The following is a 24,010-nucleotide window of genomic DNA, read 5'->3' as shown; positions in this document are numbered from 1 at the left end:
TTTTTCTGCTTCTTCTGATGTTGTAGTTGTATAATGTCTCTTTTTGGCATTAGTCTTGGCACCTTTATTCTCTCTTGTGTAGATGCACATAGCACAGCTTTGTACAGCCTTATTTAAATGAGACACCCTACAGACAGTGTTGCTGTGGCTCAGCTGTGGGTCACATTGTGATTAGTAGTGCATTTAATAGTGCCACTGGTGATTCTGTTGGCACAGATTCCTCAGCTGTTGTTTCATCTGGCGACTGTGCCATTATTACCAGTGTGACATTCTTTAGCAGGCTGCTTTCCATCTTGAACATTACTAGTTCCCACACAGTCAGCTCTAGCCCTTAGGGCTGGAACCAACACTAAGCTGGTGGTTCATACAAATGGCATTGCCAGATTTGCGCACACAGTACTAGAGATGTGTTTTTCTGTCATTGTAAAGGTTATTAACTTTATTTTTGTTACTCAAGGTCCTGTCTTTGCAGGAAAGAGCCTTATCATTATGAATGTGCAAGATAAAAAAATAAATTACTCAAGTGAAGTGTTACATTTGCTTTTTTAATAACAAGTTCTGGAGCTTGTCAGTTTTCTGCACAGTCTTTCCACTGATAATGAGCAAATGGACTCCACTATCACTTCTGTAGTTATTACCACAGTCTTTTATCTTTTGAATTAGGTAGTGCAGAAGAGATCATACATTTGATTGTGACTTCATAATAGACTCACAACAGTTTCATTTAAAAATGACATTGCCGTTTCCAGCTATTGATTTTGCTATAAGGCAACAACAAATGGGCTGTGTGAGCCACATTTGGTCCCAAGTAAGCTGAGAAAGACTAAAGAATAGTTTGTTTTACTAGGAGGCTGGCTGCTGACTGCAGAAGATTTGTGTGGCTTGAGATCCGTGTGTCGTAAGCCGAAAGAAAAATGAATTCCCTTCTGTATAGATTGCTTCCACTAACGACCAGGCCAGTGTGAATTTATGTTCTTCATGAATGTCAGCTTTGTATTCTTGGGTCTGGGTCATTACTGTGAAGCCTTTCTGTACTTCAGATGCAGTTTTCTTTGCCGCTGTAGATGACTGAAGTAAAATTACATCTGTGTTCTGTATCCCCACCTTTTAGGTGTACTTTGTCAGTGATCCCTCTAAGCCATGCAGTTTTTGTTTACTTTGGTTGCTGGCCAGCTTAACTTGCTTATTTCTTGCCTGCAGTACATCTGATCATGTAGTGTGTTAAAATCTCTGTTAATAAAAACATGCGCTAGTCTCCACAGAATGCTTTCTACAGCATGTGAAGCTAGATTTACAGCAATTCTCTTTTGAGATTATTTTTTTTTTCTTTTTGTGTCACCTGTAAAGGCTGAGCAGGAGCCTTCCAGGTGGGGATGATTCATCACCTTGATTGAAAGTAGTAGTTATTGCAGCAGTCAGGATATGACGTGACTGATCAGGAAGGCTGACGGTTTCAGTTTCTGAACAGATTGAGCAAAATTGCTGTATACAGTTCTTTGAAGTTTTTTTTTTTTCCTCTTAGTTCATGATTGTTTCAAAAAGTTGCTCTTCTTCTCCAACTGACTGTGCTGTACCATGCTTCAGCTGGAACCTTATTCATACAGGTAGGAGGAGAGGAGAGACAAACATCTAATGACGAACTAGAGCTATGGATTTTTGGAACTTTTGTAATCCACTTTTTAAAGTTTTAGCTGTATGTAACTATTCTTTTCACATAGTAATCACAGAAGGTAAGCTGTTCATTGTTTACGCCTATTTAATTTTCCACTTCGTTATCCTTTTGTTTTGTTCACTGAAACTGACCTTTTGCCTGGAGGTACTATCATTCATTTTTTTCTCACTGTTCAAGGCACAAGTCAGCTATGCTGGAAATGAAAAAGCCTCAGTTTTGGATACATGAAATGGTAGATGCATCTGGTATGACCCTTTGAAGATGATTATTGGTATATAATATAGTTTATATGATTGTGAAGTTTTAACCTCTTCCTAAAAGGAGTACTAGAAAATTGGAAGCATTTGAGAGAGTTTATCTGACTAGAGTGAGTATACAGAACTGGAACAACACAAGACCATAATGGTTACTGCACTAACAGTATAGTGATGTGGAGTGAACTGTGATTAAATCTCTCTCTCTACTGAAATTAAGTAGTTGGGTTTGTTGTGCAAAAACATTGCTCCAGCTTTCTAAAAATATATAATCATGTTTAACTTGATGTTAATGCTGATTACTTTAGTAGAACTGCATATATTGTCCAAGACCTGTTAGCCTCATGCTTCAGGTGTGTATTTTAAAATGTCACTGTTTCTGCCATCCTGAGTTGTTAGTGTTTTTCATTGGCATGCAGATGTCTGCTGCTATTTGTGCCACTCAACTAACGCTGTTGCAGAAACTATGCATCTGCTTCTGCACTGTTTTGTTGTAAAATTATTCTGTACAGTTGAATGCTATGCTACAGCTTTTGTGTTTAACCAGAACCAGAGCACTGACAAAATATAATACATTGTAAAATCTAAAAAGTAAATATTAACAGTTGCAATAAATCAGCAATAATGGAACCTTCTGAACTGTTAATAGTAGCATGTGGTGGAACGTCATCCAGCCTTAACTCCACACAAGATTTTTATTGTTCATTTTGTCAATATTGTTAAAATTATTTTAAGTAAAAGTTGTTCATTATGGCTGTGATCATTGAAACACCAGGGAGTGGCATTGTGAGACACTTCAAAGGTGCAGTGTACTTTTTAAAATTTATTATACATTTTTGTTGCTCCAGCGTGCACTGTAGATAGTATTATGAACTGGATAAACAACTGAACTACTTTTTCTTAGTCCCCAGTTGTTACCTTCTCTAGCAGAACATATCCACAGGGCTATCAAAACATTGTCACTCAACCAGCAAGCTAGCAAGAAAAAAAAAACATGGTTTGCAAACTTTTGTACAAGGGATGCATATCTTTGATCGTATAATTTCTAATGGTATTTAAAGTTCTTGGATAATGGTGGATTTCTGACTGACTTAACTTTGCCATATTCATTATCGCTTCCATTGTGTGTAGCAGGTTCCATGCAGTAATGTATATATTTTGTTTTGCAACTCTTCTTTAACTGTTCAGTTTGCAGTGTTAAGGGCATGAGGGTATTTTATGTAGACACAGAACATTACATTCAAGCTTATACATAATTCTGTCAATCAAAGATAGGGTCACCCTTGAAAAATGTTTTCTGTCTAGTATGTTGCATTGCCTACTCTGTCAACAAAAACACCCCATAAATCCCATATTTTATTTAGATGATTTGGTATAAGCTTAAGTGTAATGTACAGTGTCTTACAATACATGTGTTATGTACTGTTTTATTTCTTGTATAATGCAATCAGTGTGCTTTTTATCTTTTTTTTTTAATTAAGTACTGCAGGAAACTATGGCTTCTTAGAACCAAAACCCAAGTACCATTAAGCATTTTGTGAACAAAAGTTGTTAAGATTTGAAGCATATGGATTTTAAAACCTATGTGACTTACAACTTAGATGATGCTGTGTGGTTTCATTTAGTTTAAATGTGTCATGTGACCTCTCATCTTTACTAAAATGAGCTGCACAGCTCCTCCCTGGTTGTGAATCTTAGGTTGTTGTAGTCTGTGACAGTCAGCCTTTTCATAGGTTCGTAAGTAGGTACTAGGCTATCGACCCATGGGCCTGCGTAAGTCTAGCCAACAAGGTTCCCTGGCTTATGCCACTCAAGCAAGTTATTTTCCTGTGCCATTGTCTAGCAGAGACACAGAAGTGATCCCCTGGGTGTATTTCCTATTTCCCATCCACTCATCAAGATTTTTCTTGAAGAGTGCTAATGAAGAACTTTGCTTGACCTAGATGGGTATCCTGTTCCACAGTATGGGACATCTCTGGGACAGGAAGCTATCCCTCCAGCATGTCCTGTTTATTGTGGTGAGAAGGTTTAGATCTCTAGAGCATGTAGCTCGGAGGGATTGGAATTCCTTTAGGTGTAGCATGTCCAACAGCTCTGGGTTTGACATAGCTTTATATGTTAGGCAGAGATCATCTTGGAGTAGGCGATATGCTACGGAGTAAAGCTGGAGTTTTTTGTGGCGGTCAGTGTAGGGTATTTGTTTGAGGCCAGTAATCCTCTTTGTGAGGTACTTCTGTGGCCTTTCCAGCTGCTGCATATGTCTTGTGAGGTACATTCCAAAAGGGGCGTTGTACTCTATAATGGGTCTAATGAGTGTCGAGTAGAGGGGAACAATGACCTCTTTTTTCCTGGATGAGAACCCTTTTAGATGAGGTGTGCCACGTAGAAGGACTTCCTGACTACTGTGGTGATGTGACTAACAAAGGAGAGACTACTGTCCACCTGGGTCCCAAGGTCTCCAATCACGCATTTGGTGTTAAGTAGATTGCTGCCTATGTGGTAGTTCATGGGTACAGAGTTTTTACCAAAAGGGATGACACTGCACTTTTTGGCATTGAGCTTAAGGCCATGGCTCTGACACCAGGCATCTGTCTCAGTGAGGCCCTTCTGTAGGATGTCCACATCATTTGGGGACTTGACTATGGCTCTTAGTTTGCAGTCATCTGCAAACATCGTTAGGCAGAGGCCTTCTGTGTTAGCCTGTACTTCAGAGAAGTAGATACCAAACAGGAGAGGTCCCAGGATGGAACCCTGTGGTACTCCTCTTGTCACTGCTTTGTGGTCAGATTTGGAATCTACAACTTTTACAGTGTGGGTTCTGTCAGTGAGCCAGTTGGTTACTACATCCAAGCAAACTACAAGGTGAAGGAGTAACCAAAAAAATAAACAACCAATAAATCAATCCTAGAAAAGTCCTTGAGCCTCCCACCAGACATGTGAAAAGTACTTTGGGCTTCCCCATAAAAAAAATACCACCTTCTGTAAAATACACACAGGCTTGAAATGACCAGGATTTTGATTAACACATAATTATTGTGCTATTGATTTGCAGTAAAATAAACACATTCATTTAGGGCTTCTTTTTGCATTTACCCTGATCCCACAGAAGAATACCGAACATCCAAAACTTTAAGTGTGCAGCTTTTTCAAACTTGCCTGGCATCCCCAGGTAGTCTCGCTTTATCATTTGGGACATACTGAAGCAGGGTAAATAAAATGTAACACATTTGTTCTATATATTTACACAAGTAATGTTGTGGTAGTCAACATCTCAAAGTGGCATGCTGTGTAAAGTTGACTGTGGGAGTACCAGACTGGTTGGTAGGAAACTTTACTTCAGGCAGGTTTACTTCCCTCCTTTGCTGCAAGCACTACCTGAATAACAAAGTAGTGAAAGAATGAAAGGAGGTGTGTCTTTCTACCAAGGATTGATTTATTGGTTATTTATTTTTTTTGTTATTCCTTCACCTTGTCATTTGCTTGGATGTAGTAACCAAATGTGGCCGTGTTTAAAGTAGTATATCTCTTATTTGTGAGGAATGTGATGTTCTTGTACTGTGCAACAATAACGAGGTCAAACTATAAGATAAACTGCAGACTTCTCATGTGAAATTGCTATTGACGCGCTGAAACCTTATATAATCTGAAAATTATAATTGCTTTTGTTGATTTTTCTCCTGATTTATGATAATATTTGTTGAGTTTATTGTGTTTGGCTTTGTGTATGTATATATGTATGCATTTATTTTGGGGCATACTTGCTCCAGTAGAATTTCAAACTAAATAGTATTCATTTGTTTTTGTGTTTTTTTAATAATTGTTTAATTTTATAGCTGCATATAGATAAAAGGTATATATGTATTAAAAATATGCAGGGAATATTATCTATATGTAACTCTGCATTTAATATAAAAATGCAGAAAAACATATTAAAAAGCACAACATAAATATGAACTTGCTGGTTTTAAAAGCAGAATAAGACACTGCACAATATGGTTTATGGTTTGAAGAGAACATGCCCGGACACTTATAGTTGGTACAAGAACCTACTGCCCTTTTCTACTTGCGTGCATGCTATTTTTATTTATTTTTTACTGAAAATTGTACATCATAGTATGTCATTACTGTATATCAATAAATGTACAATCTAAAAATATATACAATAGGTTTACATTTTTTAAAGCATTCTTTGCCTCTTAAATTTCTAACTCGTATATTAGGCCATGAACTAAATATTGTCATTTCTTATTTCTTACTTATACAGTGGTCATTCTGATTTTGGCTTTTGAATGGATTAGCAAAATCATTTTAATGCTAGTAAACTGTAGTTTGTGTGTGTGGTGCTGTTCAGTTGTGACCATGCTGTGAACACTGTCCAAACCATCCACAGAGAATGATAGAAATATGGAAGTAGGTTGCCAGGCCTTTCTCCTTGTTGCCCCTCACCAACAATCTGTTTACTAATATCACAGATGGATATCTCGTGCTAGTGTGCCGACAAAATACAGTTATTACAACAAAAACAAGTTTGTTTAAGCAGGCAAAAAAAAGAAAAAAACTTTGTCGTTATGACAGCAGCTTGAAGTTTATAAGATTACACATTAGAAAGCTAAGCTGGATTGCAGGACTGTAGAGACCACTCAGGCCAAGTAAAATCTATTTTTTTCCTTTTAATGCTTCTTCAAAACTTTTAAATGTATAAAAAGATAGTGACTAAACACTATAGTGTAAAGACACAAAATGAACTTAGTGTAGTTGATTTGCAGCAGTGTGCACAATAGTGTATGTGTAGTACATTTTTATTTATTTTCCATTTATTTACTGGGTAGTCCGATTGGACACAAGGTGATTGTTTTCAGCGGAGGCCCAGGGAGAAAAGCTCCAAACACATAGTAAAAAATTACAAAAAATAATACAAAAGTTATATAAACATAACTATTTTATACAAAGAGCATAGAACATGTAAAAGGAGTAAAAATCAGAGTTTTACAATTAATGCAGCATACATTGGTTAGAATATTGAGAAACAAACAAGATGTTTATACAACAAATATAGAATTTATTACAAAGAAGTGACAGCGTTGAAGCAGTCCAACAGCACTCCAAAGTAATAAATTGCCAAAATGTGAATAAATTCAGGTTTATTAGATAGGTTAGCGTTTTTGGCTGTGACACCCGCCTTCCTCAGACAGTCATTTCAATAAAATCAGCTTATTATATAATAAGCTTATACATGTTAATTAAAATCAATTATTCAATAAATATTTATTTAATTGAATATATAAACAACAATTATTGTATAAAACCATTATATAAAACATTATATAAAACATTTATCAAATCTCCAAAAACATTGCACAATGCCGTATCTATTGTAAACTTTTAACTTTAAAATGCTCGTTATGGAAGTTGAATCATTTAAACCTGGGAATTGTATGGTATTTAAATAAACTTGCCACCAATATTCCCTTGATTCTAGAATTATTTTCCAAAGACCTTTCCTTGGAGTTGGTCGAACTTGTTCCAATACTACAAACTTGAATATATGCGTTGGATTTTGTTGTATATGTCTATAAAGTGCATTAGTGTGTGAGTTTTTATTGATTTCATAAATATGCTCATATATACGCTGTTTTAACTTTCGTTCTGTTTTGCCTGTATAAAAGGCAGAACAGTACGAGCATATTGCTGCATACACAATGCCCATTGTATTACAGTTATAACAGCCTGAAATGGTAATATCTATTCCCATGATTGATAACTGGTCCACTTCTAAAATATAATTACAATATTTGCACATGTTGCATTTTCTCATTATGCCTTGCGTTGTTTCTACCATCTTTGAACATGCATTGCACCAATCTTTTAAGTTATAAAAGCATATTGCTGCATACACAATGCCCATTGTATTACAACAGCCCGAAACGGTAATATCTATTCCCATGATTGATAACTGGTCCACTTCTAAAATATAATTACAATATTTGCACATGCTGCATTTTCTCATTATGCCTTGCGTTGTTTGTACCATCTTTGAACATGCATTGCACCAATCTTTTAAGTTACGATCTCTTTTGTAGGTGATTAGAGGTTGTGTGCCTAAAATTTTAGCCAGATTTATATCACCTTTGTTGAATGTCCAATTTTTCGCATCAGGCAGATGATGTCTGCAGAATCCTTGGTGTATGTTGTTATGAAACCTATGTTGCCATACTTGTATTTGATTGTGCCTTTGTTTCTTTTATGCACTACTTCAGTGATGAAACTATCCACAAATTGCTTGGGGTAATCCCTGTTCAAAAACATCACCAGTGTACTGACATTCTTTCATAAAATCATCTATGTCAGTGACCATTCGAGCTGCATGAACCATTTGCCCTTTTATGACTGCTTTTTTCACATGTTTCAGATGATTTCTGGTAAAGTGTAAGAACTTATTGGAATATGTGTTTTTCCTATATATACCAGCTTTTAAATAACATTGTGTTATGTTTTTAGTTAACAAAACATCTAAATATGATATCCTGTCTTGTCCCACTTCATGTGTGAATTTCAAGAAATCAGTGCAATTGTTTATAAATTGCATAAACTCATCTACAACATCTATAGGACCATTCCATATGAAAAAAAGATCATCCAAAAAAACGGCAATACATTTGTACATATTGCATATATTGTGACTGACAAGGAACGAAAATGCAGAACGCTAGTAGCCTCTGTGTCTTGGAGATGCCAATTCCACAAAAATCACAGCAAAAACGAACCAAGTGTCCACAAAAGGATAATATCCACTAGTTTATTGACACAACATGAATACTGGTTAAGCGCTTTCACTCGCTGAAATGCGAGCTTCCTCAGAACACAATAAAACTGTTGCCATTTAAATAACCTAAATGGCGCCAAAGGCACTACATTTAAAGGAACCAACATTATAAAATTCTTAAAACCTACATTGTGTATTGTAATAACTCAAATTGTCACTACATTCACAAAAATCATAATTATTAATTAAATATTATAAGAATTATATAGCTGTATTCCTACATTCTGAGTATGCATATATATAAAATTGGTAACTCAAAATAAAAAATCTGTTATATACTAATAAAACAAATAAGATTCAAGCCATATACAAGAAAGGTTTGATTGTAATAACATCATTTAATCCTGGTGGTGTGGAGGCGTCCGTATACAATTGCCACCATATTTCTTTATATGATAAGGTTCCTTTACGGTCACCACCCTTGGGGTCTATCGGAACGCTATCCAATATGGCAAATTTAAAATGGTCTGTCCCCCCATTTTTTGATATGCCTAATACTATACAAATGTGCGTAGATACGTGCTTTAAACTTCCTTTCCGTCTTTCCAATATAAAATCCTGGACAGGCCATACATTTAGCTAAATAAATGACCATCGTTGTATTACAATTACCTTGTTGAAACCCAATACTCGTCCTATTCACGTTTTCAAACATAATAAGTTGTCAATCTCGCCTTCATTCTTGCTGGATGGGTTCCGACTCGGCCTAATACTAAAGCTCGAGAGCTATTTTTACCGGCTCGAGGCTAACCTATGTCCCATAATGCTAGGCATCATATACCCAGATCTCGTTTGCCGCTGCAGCTACAAGGTTGCGTTTTTCACCGGCTCCAGGTTGTATATTATTAATAGCTGTATAGATAGTTTTTCTGTCAGATTTTTTTTCCTGTTTTACCTTTTTAGTGTTAATGAAGTTAGCAACTAGTCCCCCCCCTTTAGTTGCTAACCCCCCCCTTTTCTCCACCCTTAAGGTGGTTGGGCCTCTGACCCTTCCCCTTAGTAGTACAGTTTTCCCTTAGTTGTTCTGTGTGTGTGTGGAATTCTGTCCCTCTGTTTAGTGGTAGTTTCCCTTTTTCTGCTTATTGTAAATTTTTATTATATATTAGTGTATTTTTACATTAGTATGTCTAAGGATACTAAGGTATCGGGTTTCAAGAAGTGTGACTCGTGCTGTCAGAAGATGTCTCTGACAGACGGTCACACTTCTTGTGTGTATTGTTTGGGCCCTCTGCACCTGCAGGACTCTTGTTCCATCTGCCATACTTTTAGCCCTAGAGTCCTGCAGGAGCACAGAAATAAACTCATTCTTAGAGGCTTGTTAAAGCCTGAAGGTTCTCCGGCTAAGACCATGACTAGAAAACCTCCAAAGCCCTCCAAATCGTCAGCTCCATGTTCAGAGCCGGCTCCAAGTGGTTCTCTTGCTGCCTCGTCGGTTCTGGCCGGAACCGAGGCACCTAGACCTCAGTCGGCACCGACTTTAGTGTCGGAGCCGTCCCCGAGCAGAAAGCGCTCCAGGTCTCCGTCTCTCGAGTTGGTCAGATCGGCTCCGAAGTCTCCTCTGTTGTCGGAGCGGAGCCATAGATCTCATTCCTCTAGGTCTTACAGGCTTTCGGACCATGACCTTGACAGGGTAGTCAGCTGGCTTTTGAAGTCGCAGGCACCGGCCCAGTTGCTACATAGCCTGTCTCAGCAGACAGGGGCTACCCCTACACCCGCTCAAGTTCCTCCTCCGACTACTCTGCTCAGTTCGGAGTCAGAGTTCGTCGAGGTGAGTACTTTGGGGGCGTCGGAAACGATCCCTCTTTTGTCGGTTCCTTCGTCGGCTCCAATCCCGTCCTTGGAGGGATCCAGGCGCCGAGACTCCCTGGTCGGCTCCGAGGGGGCAAGTGGCATTGGACCCTTGTCCGACCCCACTCTCCCTCTGAGCCTCGGCGCAGGTGAGTTCGGCCCCGACATAGGCCTCGGAGCCGTCCTTCTCGGTGCCGGGGGGAGCTCTCATCTCCTCGAAGTTGGGTCCTTCTTCCCTGCTTGACAGGGGTGCCTTTGAGGTCATGAGGAGCGTGCTGGCTCCAATACCTGTGCCACGGTCGGCCTCCTCGGCCCCTCCCTCTATGGTGCCTGCTTCGGCCCCTGCCTACCCCAAGCGAGGAGAACCGACACTCCAGGCTGTCCCGTTGGGCCTTTCTTCCTCTTCCGAGGCCTCCCCTGATACTTCAGGGGAGCCCCCTCGGAAGAGAACATGTAAGAGGAAACATGTTGACTCTCCTGAGTCAGTGACATCTGACACCGACCTGGATGATTCGGACGGGTCCCCAAGGTCCCCCTCTGAAGATGTCTCCTTTTCTGACATCTTAGAGATCCTCAAACAGAGGGTGAACTGGTCTGCCCTTAACCCATCCGAGGGCATGTCAGTGTACCTGGATGCGTTCGGTTCTCACCCTTCCACCTCCTGGGTGTCCCCGCCTTTCGACCCACTTATGCAGGTGGTGGCTCGGAAGGCGTGGATGGCTCTGGATACTATGGAACCAACTCTCCGGAGGCCCACTAAATTTATTACTGCCCCGACAGACAAACAGTTTCTCTCTAAGGGTGTCCCCGTGGATGCCATGGTGGTGGCGCAGCCACTAAGAAGGAGTTGGCTGACCCTTCAGTACCTGTCCATCCTCCTAATAAGGAATCTAGGACTATGGATAGGTACGGCAAGCGGATGTTTTCTTCAGCGACCTTTGCCATGCGGTCACTGAACTATTCATGCCATTTCACCCGACTTCAGAGACCTTCTCAAGGAACTGGGTGAAACATTGCAGGACCCAGCAGCTGTGGGGTCTCAGAAAAAGATCAATTCCCAGCTGGGGACCCTGAACTCTATCGTTAACTCTTCCATGCAGCTCATCTCTTATGCAGCCGATGGAGCGAGTAGAGCCGCAGGTGCGGGTGTTGCTCTAAGGAGACACGCCTGGATGCGGCTCTGCAATTTTGCTGACCCCTTCAAGGCGTCCTTCACTAACACCCCCTTTGATGGTTCTGCTCTTTTTGGACCTCAAGTGAAGGATACCTTAACCAGGTGCAAACAAGAAGGCAAGACTCTCTCTGCCGTGGGAGTCCGTTTTTCCGCCCCTTCTAGACCATATCCTAAGGGTCAAAAGGGCGGGAAAATGTGGTTCCGCAAACCTCAAGGAGTTCTGCTGGACGCACGTGGTGAGCTTCCCTCCAGAGGCAGAGGAGGGAACAACAGACGCCACCCGAGGGGCAGGGGGGGTCCGCAGAATCAGGGTAGCAGAGAATCGTTCTCTGACCAACCCTTTCAGCACCCCTGAGGAGCTGCCCGACTGTCCACCTTCGGAGGCAGTCGGGGGAAGACTTTCGCTGTACCCAAAAGCCTGGCGCGCTGTTATGCAAGACAGATGGGTACGGTCGATCATATCCGAAGGTTACAAAATCCACTTTATCCACACCCCTTATCAACCCAAAGGGCCTCTTCCAGATGTTCCACACGGTCTGAGAGACCAAGCAGCACTAGAAATTTCAAAGCTGCTTTTAAAAAGAGCCAACCAGCCAGTCCCAGCAGACCACCAAGGGTCCGGAATCTACTCCAAATTCTTTTTGGTACCAAAAAAGACGGGACTGGAGACCTATTTTGGATCTCAGCAGACTGAACAAATCAGTTCAAAGAACAAAATTCCGGATGGTCATGCTACAGTCCATTCTTCCCTTTTTGGGTCAGGACAATTGGATGTGCTCTATAGACCTTCAGGATGCGTACTACCATATCAAAATGAACGGGTGCTACAGGAGGTTTCTCCGCTTCCGGCTGGGAGCCAGTCATCATCAGTTCAGACCCCTGCCCTTTGGCCTCACCACAGCCCCCAGGGTGTTTACCAAATGCATGGCAGTGGTTGTGGCTCACCGGAGACGTCGAAGATTCCAGGTGTTTCCATATTTGGACGACTGGCTCCTTACTGCCACCACCAGACACCAGTTACTTCAAGCCAGGGATTACGCTGTACAAACGTGCAAAGCGCTTGGCATCTCCATAAATTTCTAAAAGTCTGCCTTGTCAGCATATTACCTTCATGGGCGCCGTGTTAAACACGGTGGAGTTGTCAGCAAAACTACCTACACAAAGAGTGTTAGACATTCGCAGTCATGTTCAAATCCTGAAACAGGAGGACAGAATCCAAGCCAGGCTTGTACTGAAAACGCTGGGTCTAATGGCTGCAACAATCACCTTATTCCCCCTAGCTCGCTTTCATATGCGGATACTACAGTGGATGCTTTTTTCCCAATGGTCCTTTCAGCAGCGTCCCATGTCGCACAATATTCTCATCACTCGATCATGCAAACGACACCTAGCTTGGTGGATGGTCTCACCTCAGGTGCTTCAAGGCAGACCGGTTGTTCTTCCCCCCTCCGGTTGCCATCGTGACAACGGATGCCTCCCTGATCGGGTGGGGGGGGGGCATTTTCAGGGCAGGACAGTCCAGGGCACATGGCAACAGTTCGAGTGCCACTTGCACATCAATGTCTTGGAGATGAGAGTGGTGCTGTTGGCGTTGCAGTCCCTCCAGAACTCTCTTCCCACCGGGACGATTCCGATTCAGACAGACAATATGTCTGTAGTATGGTACATCACCAAACAGAGCGGAACCAGGTCCTATCCTCTTTGTCAGGAAGCGCTCAGACTCTGGCAATGGGCGATCTCTTCTCACCGGTTTCTGGTAGCAAAACACATTCCTGGAAAGTCCAATGTCATAGCAGACAGGCTGAGCAGGGACATTCTCATGCCCTACGAGTGGTCTCTCAACCAACCAGTAGTGGATCAAATATTCAGAAGGGTGGGGTCAGCCTTGCCTAGACCTTTTTGCAACCCCGCAAAACAGCAAGTGTCAGGACTTCTTCACCCTCTTTCCTCTTCCGGGCCTCTCTCCTAGAGATGCTGTAGCCCACGATTGGCCCCGGAGTCTCCTTTATGCTTTCCCCCCTTTTCCCTTAATCACTCAGTCCAGAAAGCAACTGCCTTGAGATCCAGGATGATCCTCATTTCCCCTTACTGGCCCTGACAAGTCTGGTTTCCGTTCCTACAACGTCACCTACTGGAGCAGCCCTGGCGTCTGGACCCAGTGCCAGACTTTCTGACCCATCAGTCGGGCAGGCTGCACCAATCCCTTTCGTCTCTCAACCTCACAGCTTGGTTGCTCCATTTCCAACCCTAGCCAGGCTTCCCTTAATTTCTCAGTTAGTACGTGAGATTATCCTTGCCTCTCACAAGTCTTAACACCAGAAGGACGTACGCTAGTAAATGGAAATGTTTCTCTATTTGGGCAAGGAAAAATCAAGTCGACCCCTTCACTGCTCCTGTCCAAACAGTTCTAGATTTTTTAGCGGAACTTTTCCAAAAAGGCTCCTCTTCAGCCACTTTCAGAGTCCAGCTGGCAGCTATTGCAAATTTCCACGTTGGCTTGTCAGAATCCAGCATTATGTCCCACAAGCTCTGCAAAGCTTTTCTGAAGGGTACCCTATTACTTAGGCCCCCAGTCAAAGACCCTCCTCCACCGTGGGATCTAAATTTGGTACTGTCATCATTAATTCTGCCTCCTTTTGAGCCTGCTGCCTCCTGCTCGTTAAAACCTGCTCTCCTGGAAAACACTTTTCCTGGTAGCTATTACCTCAGCAAGAAGGGTTTCAGAACTACAAGCACTATCTGTGCGCCCCCCTTATCTTGTTTTACACAAAGATAGAGTGGCTCTTAGGACTAATCCATCCTTTTTACCTAAGGTTCTATCTGAAAAAAATCTCAATCAGACCATTGATCTCCCAGTTTTCTTTCCAAATTACACTGACAGAGCTGAGAGATTACATTGCTTGGACGTTCACCGGTAGCTACGCTTCTATCTGGATAGAACTAAACTAACGAGAAAATCAGAGCAACTCTTCTTATCTTACGCAGAAGGGAAGCAAGGCCTTCCAGTTTCTAAAGTGACCTTGTCCAGATGGTTGACCTCTCATCACTTTAATATATCAATTGAGGCATAAGGAGCTCCCTACCAAACCTAGGGCTCATTCAACTAGAGCATTAGCTTCCTCAGTTGCTTTTCAAGTGAGGTTACCTATGGATTCTATTTGTGCAGCGGCCACATGGGCCTCCCCTCATACCTTTATTTCTCATTACAAACTGGATATTGCCTCCAGAAATCATGCTGATTTTGGTTCCACTGTACTCGAGTCTGTTCCATTGAGCCACCCAGGACTAAGGTGCTAGGGACGCTGTCCCATCCAGCAAGAATGAATGCGAGATTGACAACTTAACATTAAGAAGTTATGTACTCACCATAACGTTCCATGTTAGTTGTCTTCTTCTGCTTCTTTCTTCGTCCCTCCATCCCCCTAGCCCGGAAAGACCTAGAGTATTGGGTGAGACATTCTCTGTCACCAGGATTACCCCTTCACCTAGAGCTCTTGTCCCCTTTTTGGTAGCCCTGGTGAAAGACAGGCTGTGGGGCTCATAGTTGTATAGAGTTCATAGATTTATCCTTTCTTGTGGTGGGACATGTTTTTGTCCATAGTGTTAGCTATCAAACGAGATCTGGATATATGACGCCTAGCATTATGGGACATAGGTTAGCCTCGAGCCGGTAAAAATAGCTCTCGAGCTTTAGTATTAGGCCGAGTCGGAGCCGAGGTTCGGCTCCGAACCCATCCAGCAAGAAAGAAGGCGAGAAGAAGACAACTAACATGGAACGTTATGGTGAGTACATAACCTCTTCTTATCTTCCTGCAAAATAGCATGACATTGTTTACAGCTTCCACATTTTTTGGTGTGTATATGGTTTGGAACATTATTCAAATAACCTCTCTCAAGATAACTTTTAATATGAAGGAATTCGTTAACGTATGCATGTGCTAAATTTGTAGACTCCATTTTGAAAAAATATGTATCGGATGAACAATGGATTTTAAAGGACTCCTGGGCATTTTTGAATAGTTTGAATAATTTTCCTTTCAATGAACATTTCAATTTTTTGACAATAGATGTAAGAGAGTTATATACTTGTATTCCTCAACAACAGGGAATAGACTGGGTGATAGCAAGAATGCAACAGAAAAACGCTCCTGTAGCTGAAATGTCTTTAGTACAAGAAATTTTAGATATTATTATATCTTATAATTTTATATTCTTTGATAAGCAGTTTTACATACAGTAAAAAGGAGTGGCAATGGGCTCACCGTGTGGCTCTAGTTATGCAAATTTAGTTTTGTCTTATTGGGAAACTACATACATCTTTTCCAATGACAACTTAAAGATGTAACTAGATATTATGGCAGATACATAGATGACATTATTCTGGTCATCGAGGGGTCAGCACAAATAGCCACTGAATTGGTAGCCATGATGAACAATACAACAGATTTTCTGAGATTCACCCATACTTTTGAGACTACATCTATAGTATTTTTAGATGTAAATTTAACAAAAAATGTATTAGACAAGCGATACGAAGCTGCATTACATAGGAAACCAACATATTCCAATAATTTTTTGCATTTTACAAGTGTCCATCCATTACACCAAAAACGATCGGTATTAAAAGGTCAGTTGGTAAGGGCAGCAAAAATGATTACGACAAATGAGAAATTTAAAGAGGAATGTTTGGTTTTAAAGCAAATGTTTTGAATAGGGCTTATCCACTTACAATGATAGAGGAACTCAAGCAAGAAGTTACATCAAAAAGAATGATTGGTGTTTATGAACCAATTCTTAGGTCACAATCAGACATTCAGACAAACCAAAATAATGTTAGGTTTGGTCCGGAAACAAATATTGATATAACTCATGATTCATTAAATGATTTTAAATTGGCATGTATCATGAGTTTTTCTTCAGATTATGCACAAATTAAAGAAATTATTTTTAAGAATTGGTCATTGCTGAATGAAGATGTAGCGTTAAGTTCAAAATTTAATTTCATGCCTAAAATTGTCTTGAGAAAAGGCATTAGTTTTAAAACAATGTTCCTTCCAAAGACAGAAGATCATCATACAGAGAAGTGTAGGCATGTCAGAATGTGGTTCGTGCCCTTATTGCTGCATCATAGATGTGGGTAGTAAAGTAGAAATTAATGGTTTTCAGATTAATTTGAAAGGGAAATTCAGTTGTAATACCCGGGGGGTAGTATATGTGGCAAAGTGCCAGGCATGTCCTTCCTTTTATATAGGAAAAACAGAGCGGAGGCTCAGGGACAGAATATCTAAACACTTGAGAAGTATAGTCCAGAAAAAGGAGGACAGTGCATTAGCGAGGCATACATTGGCTCATCCTGACCACAGGTTCAGATTTAAAATGATTCATCAGATCCCACAGGATGAGAGAGGTGGACCCTATGGCTTATTGTTAGAAAAAATGGAATTATATTGGCAAATTAGATTAAATGCACATATGCATCCGGGCCTAAATGATAAATGCTCTATTATGTGCCTTTTAAAACTTAAATGTTTAGAAAGATAAATATTAAGAAGAACATATAGTTCTGAATTTGGCATTACCTGGTGAATATCATAATTTCAAAAAAGTAAAATATGTAAATATTTAAAGATAAGTATAGGTGCATAAAAAGATGTTTTAACAAAATAAAAATTAAAAAAAAAATATTTAAAAAAAAACATTATTTTTTGAAAATTAAAAATCTTTAAAAGTTTAAGGACAGAAAAATATCTGTAATTTTTAATATATATATAAATACAAGGTTTTAATATAACTGTTGATATAATACACAATGAGAATATATTCAATGTTTGGTATAATTAATAAATATTCGAGTATATAAATATAATTAGAAAGATCAGAGAGAAAAAATTAGGAAGCAAGTACTAAAGTGGTTGCTTGAATGAAAGAAGGCATGACAGGTTCTTTTACAATATGATGTAGGAACATTTAATGATTAATTTTTCATATCAGTAAATTATAAAGTTATATTAAAATAATCTTGTTGCATGGAATTAAATTTTGGAACACTGGCAGAAGATTCATAAGACCATTTTATTTAGGGGTCAATGTGATCGTTTATGGCTTGATAGCCTAAACGATCGAATAAGGTATTATTCATGTTCGAGCCTATGTTTAATTTAGGTCATATTTTAACAAACGGCATCAAGAAGAGAAGTATTCTAAAATAAAAGCTGCATTGTCAATAAAAGACATAATAGGACTTATGCATACATATATATAAATGTATTACAATTTTATAATGTATATTGTAAGTATAATGTGGAGGAATGAATGTACAAACAGTAAGGAAACAAGTTTTTGATTCATTAAAAGTATTGTTATGAAGGCATGGTCCTTTAAATTTTAAGAACAATGGTATTTAAATTTTTGGCGCTAAATGAGTAAGGATGTATAAATAGAAGTCTTAGAAATTTTAAATTGTGTTGTTTCTGAAGAAGTCCCACATTCGGGTGGGACGAAAAACGGATTTTATCATAACGTTTAAAATAAACTGGCAAATTCCGAAGTTTGGCTATTGGCGTTTTTTCAGCAGTTTGGTGGTAATTGTGGTTTCGTTTACAAATAACTTTTAATATTATGTCGCATTTTGTGAACAAACCTGGGATGGGTCCCTAGGATGTTAGCAATATCCTGATCAACTAAAATTATGTTCCAATTATTAACCATGATTTTCTTAACTTTGTCCACATGTGGGCCAAATTCCAAAACACAAGCTCTACCACAGGTAGTACCAGCTTCAATACGTTTGTCCTGATTACTTTCATTGATAGCTGTATAGTTATAGTTATAACCTAATAAGGGGATAAATTTGTTACCCCATTCCTTTACCACTGTTTGACTCACCCTAAACATCATATTAGTATCGTATCCTCTGTCCCTGAATAAAGAAGTGATAAACGACACTTCTTCCAACATCTCAGAATACTGAGAGGTCATTCTTATAGCACATATAAGCTGTCCTTTATAAATGTTAAAAAAATTATTTCTAGGATGATTACTAGCGAATTCAAGATAACTATTGGAGAAAGTGTTTTTCCTATACAATCTAGACTTAAAACCACTATCTCCTTTTGATACATATGTGTCTAGATAAGGAATACCCTCCAAGTTGTTAGATGAAGTAAATTTAAGAAAAGTACTACTCTGATTAATATAAACCAAAAATTCTTGTAATAAAGTGGAAGTACCATCCCATAGGATGTATATATCATCCAAATATCAGGAGTAATATTTAATGTGTGTCATATACTCACTATTGAAGACATTTGATACTTCCCAATCTAACATGACCATATTAGCGTAGATGGGGGGGGCACAGGCTGCTCCCATAGCTACGCCTCGGGTTTGTCTAAAATATTCTCCCTCATAAAAGATGTAATTATGTTCTAAAACCAATGACATCATCTCCATAATAAGACAGACCGTGTCCCATTCAGTGTCAGCGTATAGCCTAATGCTATTGGCAAAGGCTTCCTGTCCTTCATCTTTGGGAATGCAGGAGAATAAATCTATAACGTCTATAGTGACGAATATTAAATCATCTTTCCAAAGCTGTACAGGATAGTTCTTTAGAAATTCCCATGAGTCCTTGACTAAATGGGGAATTTTTTCATAAATATGTTTCAAATAAAAGTCAATGGCTGTACCCATAGGAAAAACTTTTGATCTACTGCCCGAAATAATGGGTCTGAAGGGGGGTTTTCTATACTCTTATGCACTTTAGGTATCCCAAATAGGGATGCTAATATTGGATATTCAACTTTAAGAAACCTATAAGTGTCTTCTGTCTATCAAAAATTCTTCTAGGTGCATATCTATACTTCTATATGCTATGTTAATTTCATTCAAGAAAACTATTTCATAGTTTCCTGATGAGGGAGGGGTGGCCTAATGGTTAAGGTGTTTGCCTTACAAACACAAAGTGCAGGGTTTGAGTCTCACAAGGGATAATTGGCTAGGCTTAAAATGGCTCGCAAAGGCAGTTAGCTTACTGCTAACCTATGAACCTAAATAACACGTCATGCATTTTTGAAGCATATTCCATACTGTCATATATTACGATGCCTCCCCCTTTGTGTGGTTTCATTACCCTTATATTCCTGTCCTTCATCAATTCTTGTAAAACCCTGAATTCTTCTTTGGAAAGATTAAGGTTATTCTTCATACCATTAACATAATTCTGTAATTGGTAAATCTGTTGAGTGACTTGTCATATATAGAGATGATGGAATTCATAGGGGGCATAAAAGTGCTGCTCTTTTTCAACACCTTAGGTACTTAGGTACTTTCTAATATTTTTAGTAAAGGATGTACATTTATACTGAAGAGGCGGGCAAAAAATTACTGATTTAATAACAGAACTGAAGTTATTCACTAGAAAAATGAATTTAGCTGTAATATTTCAGGACGTTGCAATAACACAAAATAATCCATTGCACATCCCCAACAGCTTTAATCCTGCCTTACATCCTAAGATAAAGTTATTTGAAGATTTTAGGCACCAATTGCAACAAAAAAACAAATATAACGAAAGTAACCACTAAGCAACAACAAAATATGTTAAATGGTTTGAAACTAAGAGGTGATTTACGAATTATGCAGCCAGATAAAGGAAGTGGGCTGGTAATAACGAATGCTATGGATTATAATCAGCTCATCTTGCAAATATTGTATGAAGATGCATACACTGAACCTCTATTAATGAAATCAATATTTCAAATGCCAGAATTGATTATTATTTAGAGGACATGCTTATGCAAGGGCAAATGATCAGAAAGGCCCATGCATATATGCATGTGCAAAACCCTAGAATAACAATCATTTTTGGAGCACCCAAAATTCACAAGGATCTAGAAAATCCACCTTTACGTCCAATTGTGGATGCTGGGGGCTTAAAAACATATTTTATGGCAAAGTATATAGATATGCAATTGAAAGAAAAAGTGTTTGATTTACAGCATACTTGTCGTGATTCCTGGGATTTTCTTTCAAAGGTTAATATGTTACAAATTTCTAATATTGAAAATATCATATTCATTACGGTGGACGTTAAAGATCTTTTTACATGCATACCTCAAGATATAGGTTTGGAATGGTTCACTGATTTTTTTACAGAAATAATGGTTATAGCCCAGGATGACATTAATACTTTATCACGTCTTTTGCAATTGGTTTTAACCAGTAATTATCTATACCATGATGGTCATTACTTCAAACAAATCAAAGGGGTAGCCATGGGCTCTCCAGTAGGCACATTGTATGCCAATGTAGTTATGGCCGTGTGGGGGCACAATTATTTATTCCAGTCACAATATATGCAATATGTACAAATGTATTGCCGTTTTTTGGATGATCTTTTTTCATATGGAATGGTCCTATAGATGTAGATGAGTTTATGCAATTTATAAACAATTGCACTGATTTCTTGAAATTCACGCATGAAGTGGGACAAAACAGGATATCATATTTAGATGTTTTGTTAACTAAAAACATAACACAGTGTTATTTAAAAGCTGGTATATATAGGAAAAACACTTTTATTCCAATAAGTTCTTACACTTTTATTTTATTTATTTTACATTTGTTGACCAGGCTAGTCTAGCTGGATATATGTCCATTTTCAGTAGAGGCCCGGGGAGAAAAGTTCCAAGCATGAGCAGTGGCAAATTTAACAATATAAAAATACATAATAAAGCAAATACAGAGGCAGTGTTGTTTAAAGAAAAATTAAAAATTATAAACTATAAAAATGTTAGTAAAAAATTATACTAATCAATATACTACACATATGAGAAGGTATGAGCAGGAAGGAGTCAGTTAAGAGAAAAAGAAGTTATATTTTATCTTCATATTATGAAGAAGAAGGTAATAGCTAGATTTGAAGGCATAGGTTAGAGGGGTAGAAAGGAAGGGGAAAAGGATATCAGTCTGGGTTAGCACATGGACAGAGCCAATCAGTTTTGAGATGTTCTTTAAGATGTTTTTTAAATAGAGAAGTCGAGGCAAGGGTTGATAATTCAGAAGGAAGCAAATTCCAGTTTTTACCTGCAGTGTTTGAGAAAAGTGAATCACCGGCTTTGTTGTTGGATTTAATAGAGGAAACTAGAAGCTTATTAGCAGAGCGTAGTGTAGCTAGATTTTTATATGGTGTAATTAGATTAGTGAGGATAGGAGTGTTGTTAGGGTGGTAAAGGATCTTTTGAGTAATAAGTAGTTGTTGACAGAGTATGTGGTTTTGCAATTCTAGCCATTCAAGTTGTTTGAGGTTGAGGCAGTGGTGAGTTTTAAAGGGGGAGCATGTAATGAATCTAGCTATGCTATTATAACAGGTAGAGAGTTTAGAGAAGTTGGTTTTGGATAGGTTAGTATATATAACAGAGGCATAGAAGAAGGTGGAGATTAGGTGGGTCTGGGCAATAGTTTTCCTTGCAGAAGGGGTAAGGAAGGGTTTAATTCTATAAAGGGTACCAAGTTTTTTGTTGACAGACTTTATGGTGCAGTTGATATGGTCATCAAAGCTGAGACGATTATCAGTTGTTACACCTAGTAGGCAGGTTGTACTGTCTGGGGTTATGTTGGTACCATTGTTAGAGGTTACAGAGAATAATGGACTAGGTGATTTATGGGTTGGAGTAAAACGCAGTAGTTTTGTTTTTTTTGGGATTCAGGAGTAGGCAGTGTTCCAAAAAACAGTTTTCAACATTATTAAAAACAGTTTGGGTGAGAGAATATATTCTTGGCTGAACAGATTAAGGTGGAGTCGTCAGCATATTGAATGCAGGTCGCTTGAGGTATGGTCATGTGTAGATTGTTAATAAATAAGGAAAAGAGTAGGGGACCTAAGATAGAGCCTTGAGGAACTCCAGTATTTACTGGGAGTAGTGAAGACAGACTGTTTTGCCAAAGTATTGCTTGATGTCTATTTTCCAAATAAGACCTAAACCATTGTATAGATTGAGGATCGAGAGAATGGGCCTTAAGTTTGTGTAGAAGTAAGTTATGGTTAACCATATCAAAGGCTTTTGACAGGTCAATAAATAGTACAGAGGCAAAAGAGTTGTTACGATTTTTTTTTTATAGAGTCGGTAAAGGATAAGAGGGCAGTTGATGTGCTATGGAATGGCCTAAAGCCATGTTGGCAGTTTGCTAGTAGGTTATTTTGTAGTAAGTGGTTAAGTAGTTGTTTGTGAATACATTTTTTCCATTATCTTAGCTAATGGGGAGAGTAATGCAATAGGATGAAAGTTAGAAAGCTCAGTAGAAGGTCCACCTTTATGTAGGGGGATGATGTGGGATACTTTCCATAGAGTGGGAATTTTGCCTTCTGAAATGTTCTGTTAATAAGGATAGAGATGGGAATGTCTGTGGCTTTTGCGGCAATTTGTAGGTATTCAGATGGGAGACGGTCAGCAGAAGGAGAGCAAGGTTTCAATTTTTGTTTTACCAGCAATCATCCGAAACGTGAAAAAAACAGTCATAAAGGGGCAAATGGTTTGTGCAGCTCGAATGGTCACTGACATAGATGATTTTATGAAAGAATGTCAGTGCACTGGTGATATGTTTTTGAACGGGGATTACCCCAAGCAATTTGTGGATAGTATCATCACTGAAGTAGTGCACAAAAGAAACACAGGGTTCTATGAGCCTCTATTAAGAAAAACTAGTATAGCCAACTTATACCCACACTCATTGGAATCATTTCCAAATACAGTGCAAACAAAGGCACAATCAAATATAAATAAGTATGGCAACATAGGTTTCATAACAACATACACCAAGGATTCTGCAGACATCATCTGCCTGATGAGGAAAAATTGGACATTCATCATAGGTGATATAAATCTGGCTAAAAGTTTAGGCACACAACCTCTAATCACCTACAAAAGAGATTGTAACTTAAAAGATTGGTGCAATGCATGTTCAAAGATGGTAGAAACAACACAAGGCATAATGAGAAAATGCAACATGTACAAATATTGTAATTATATTTTAGAAGTGGACCAGTTCTCAATCATGGGAATAGATATTACCATTTCAGGCTATTATAATTATAATACAATGGGCATTGTGTATGCAGCAATATGCTCATACTGTTCTGCCTTTTATATAGACAAAACAGTATGAAAGTTAAAACAGCGTATATATTAGCATATTTATGAAATCAATAAAAACTCACACACTAATGCACTTTGTAGACACATACAACAAATTCCAATGCATACATTCAAGTTTGTAGTATTGGAACAAGTTCGACCAAC

The 24,010-nt window shown here is 38.9% G+C and overlaps 1 protein-coding gene across 11 annotated transcripts in view; it reads left to right on the top strand.

The window, feature by feature from the left end:
• PTK2 (protein tyrosine kinase 2) overlaps positions 1-24,010 on the top strand; it is a 4,250,095-nt gene that overhangs the window by 872,277 nt on the left and 3,353,808 nt on the right. For 7 of the 11 annotated variants that reach the window (XM_044067256.1, XM_044067253.1, XM_044067255.1 and 4 more), the window contains exon 1: positions 1,630-1,730. The exons of 1 other annotated variant lie outside the window; for it this stretch is intronic. In XM_044067256.1, the coding sequence (XP_043923191.1) occupies positions 1,649-1,730 (82 nt within the window). In that variant the 5' untranslated portion in view covers positions 1,630-1,648. Of the gene's footprint in view, positions 1-1,614; positions 1,731-24,010 lie in introns of those variants that run through there. 3 more of the 11 variants (XM_044067262.1, XM_044067257.1, XM_044067247.1) reach the window with 3 other exon arrangements.

This window comes from Protopterus annectens, chromosome 3.part1 (genome assembly GCF_019279795.1).
Source record: "Protopterus annectens isolate FY-2018-M chromosome 3.part1, PAN1.0, whole genome shotgun sequence".
In the NCBI taxonomy this organism is placed as follows: Eukaryota; Metazoa; Chordata; order Ceratodontiformes; family Protopteridae; genus Protopterus; species Protopterus annectens.
This window is presented reverse-complemented; position numbering and strand designations above follow the sequence as displayed.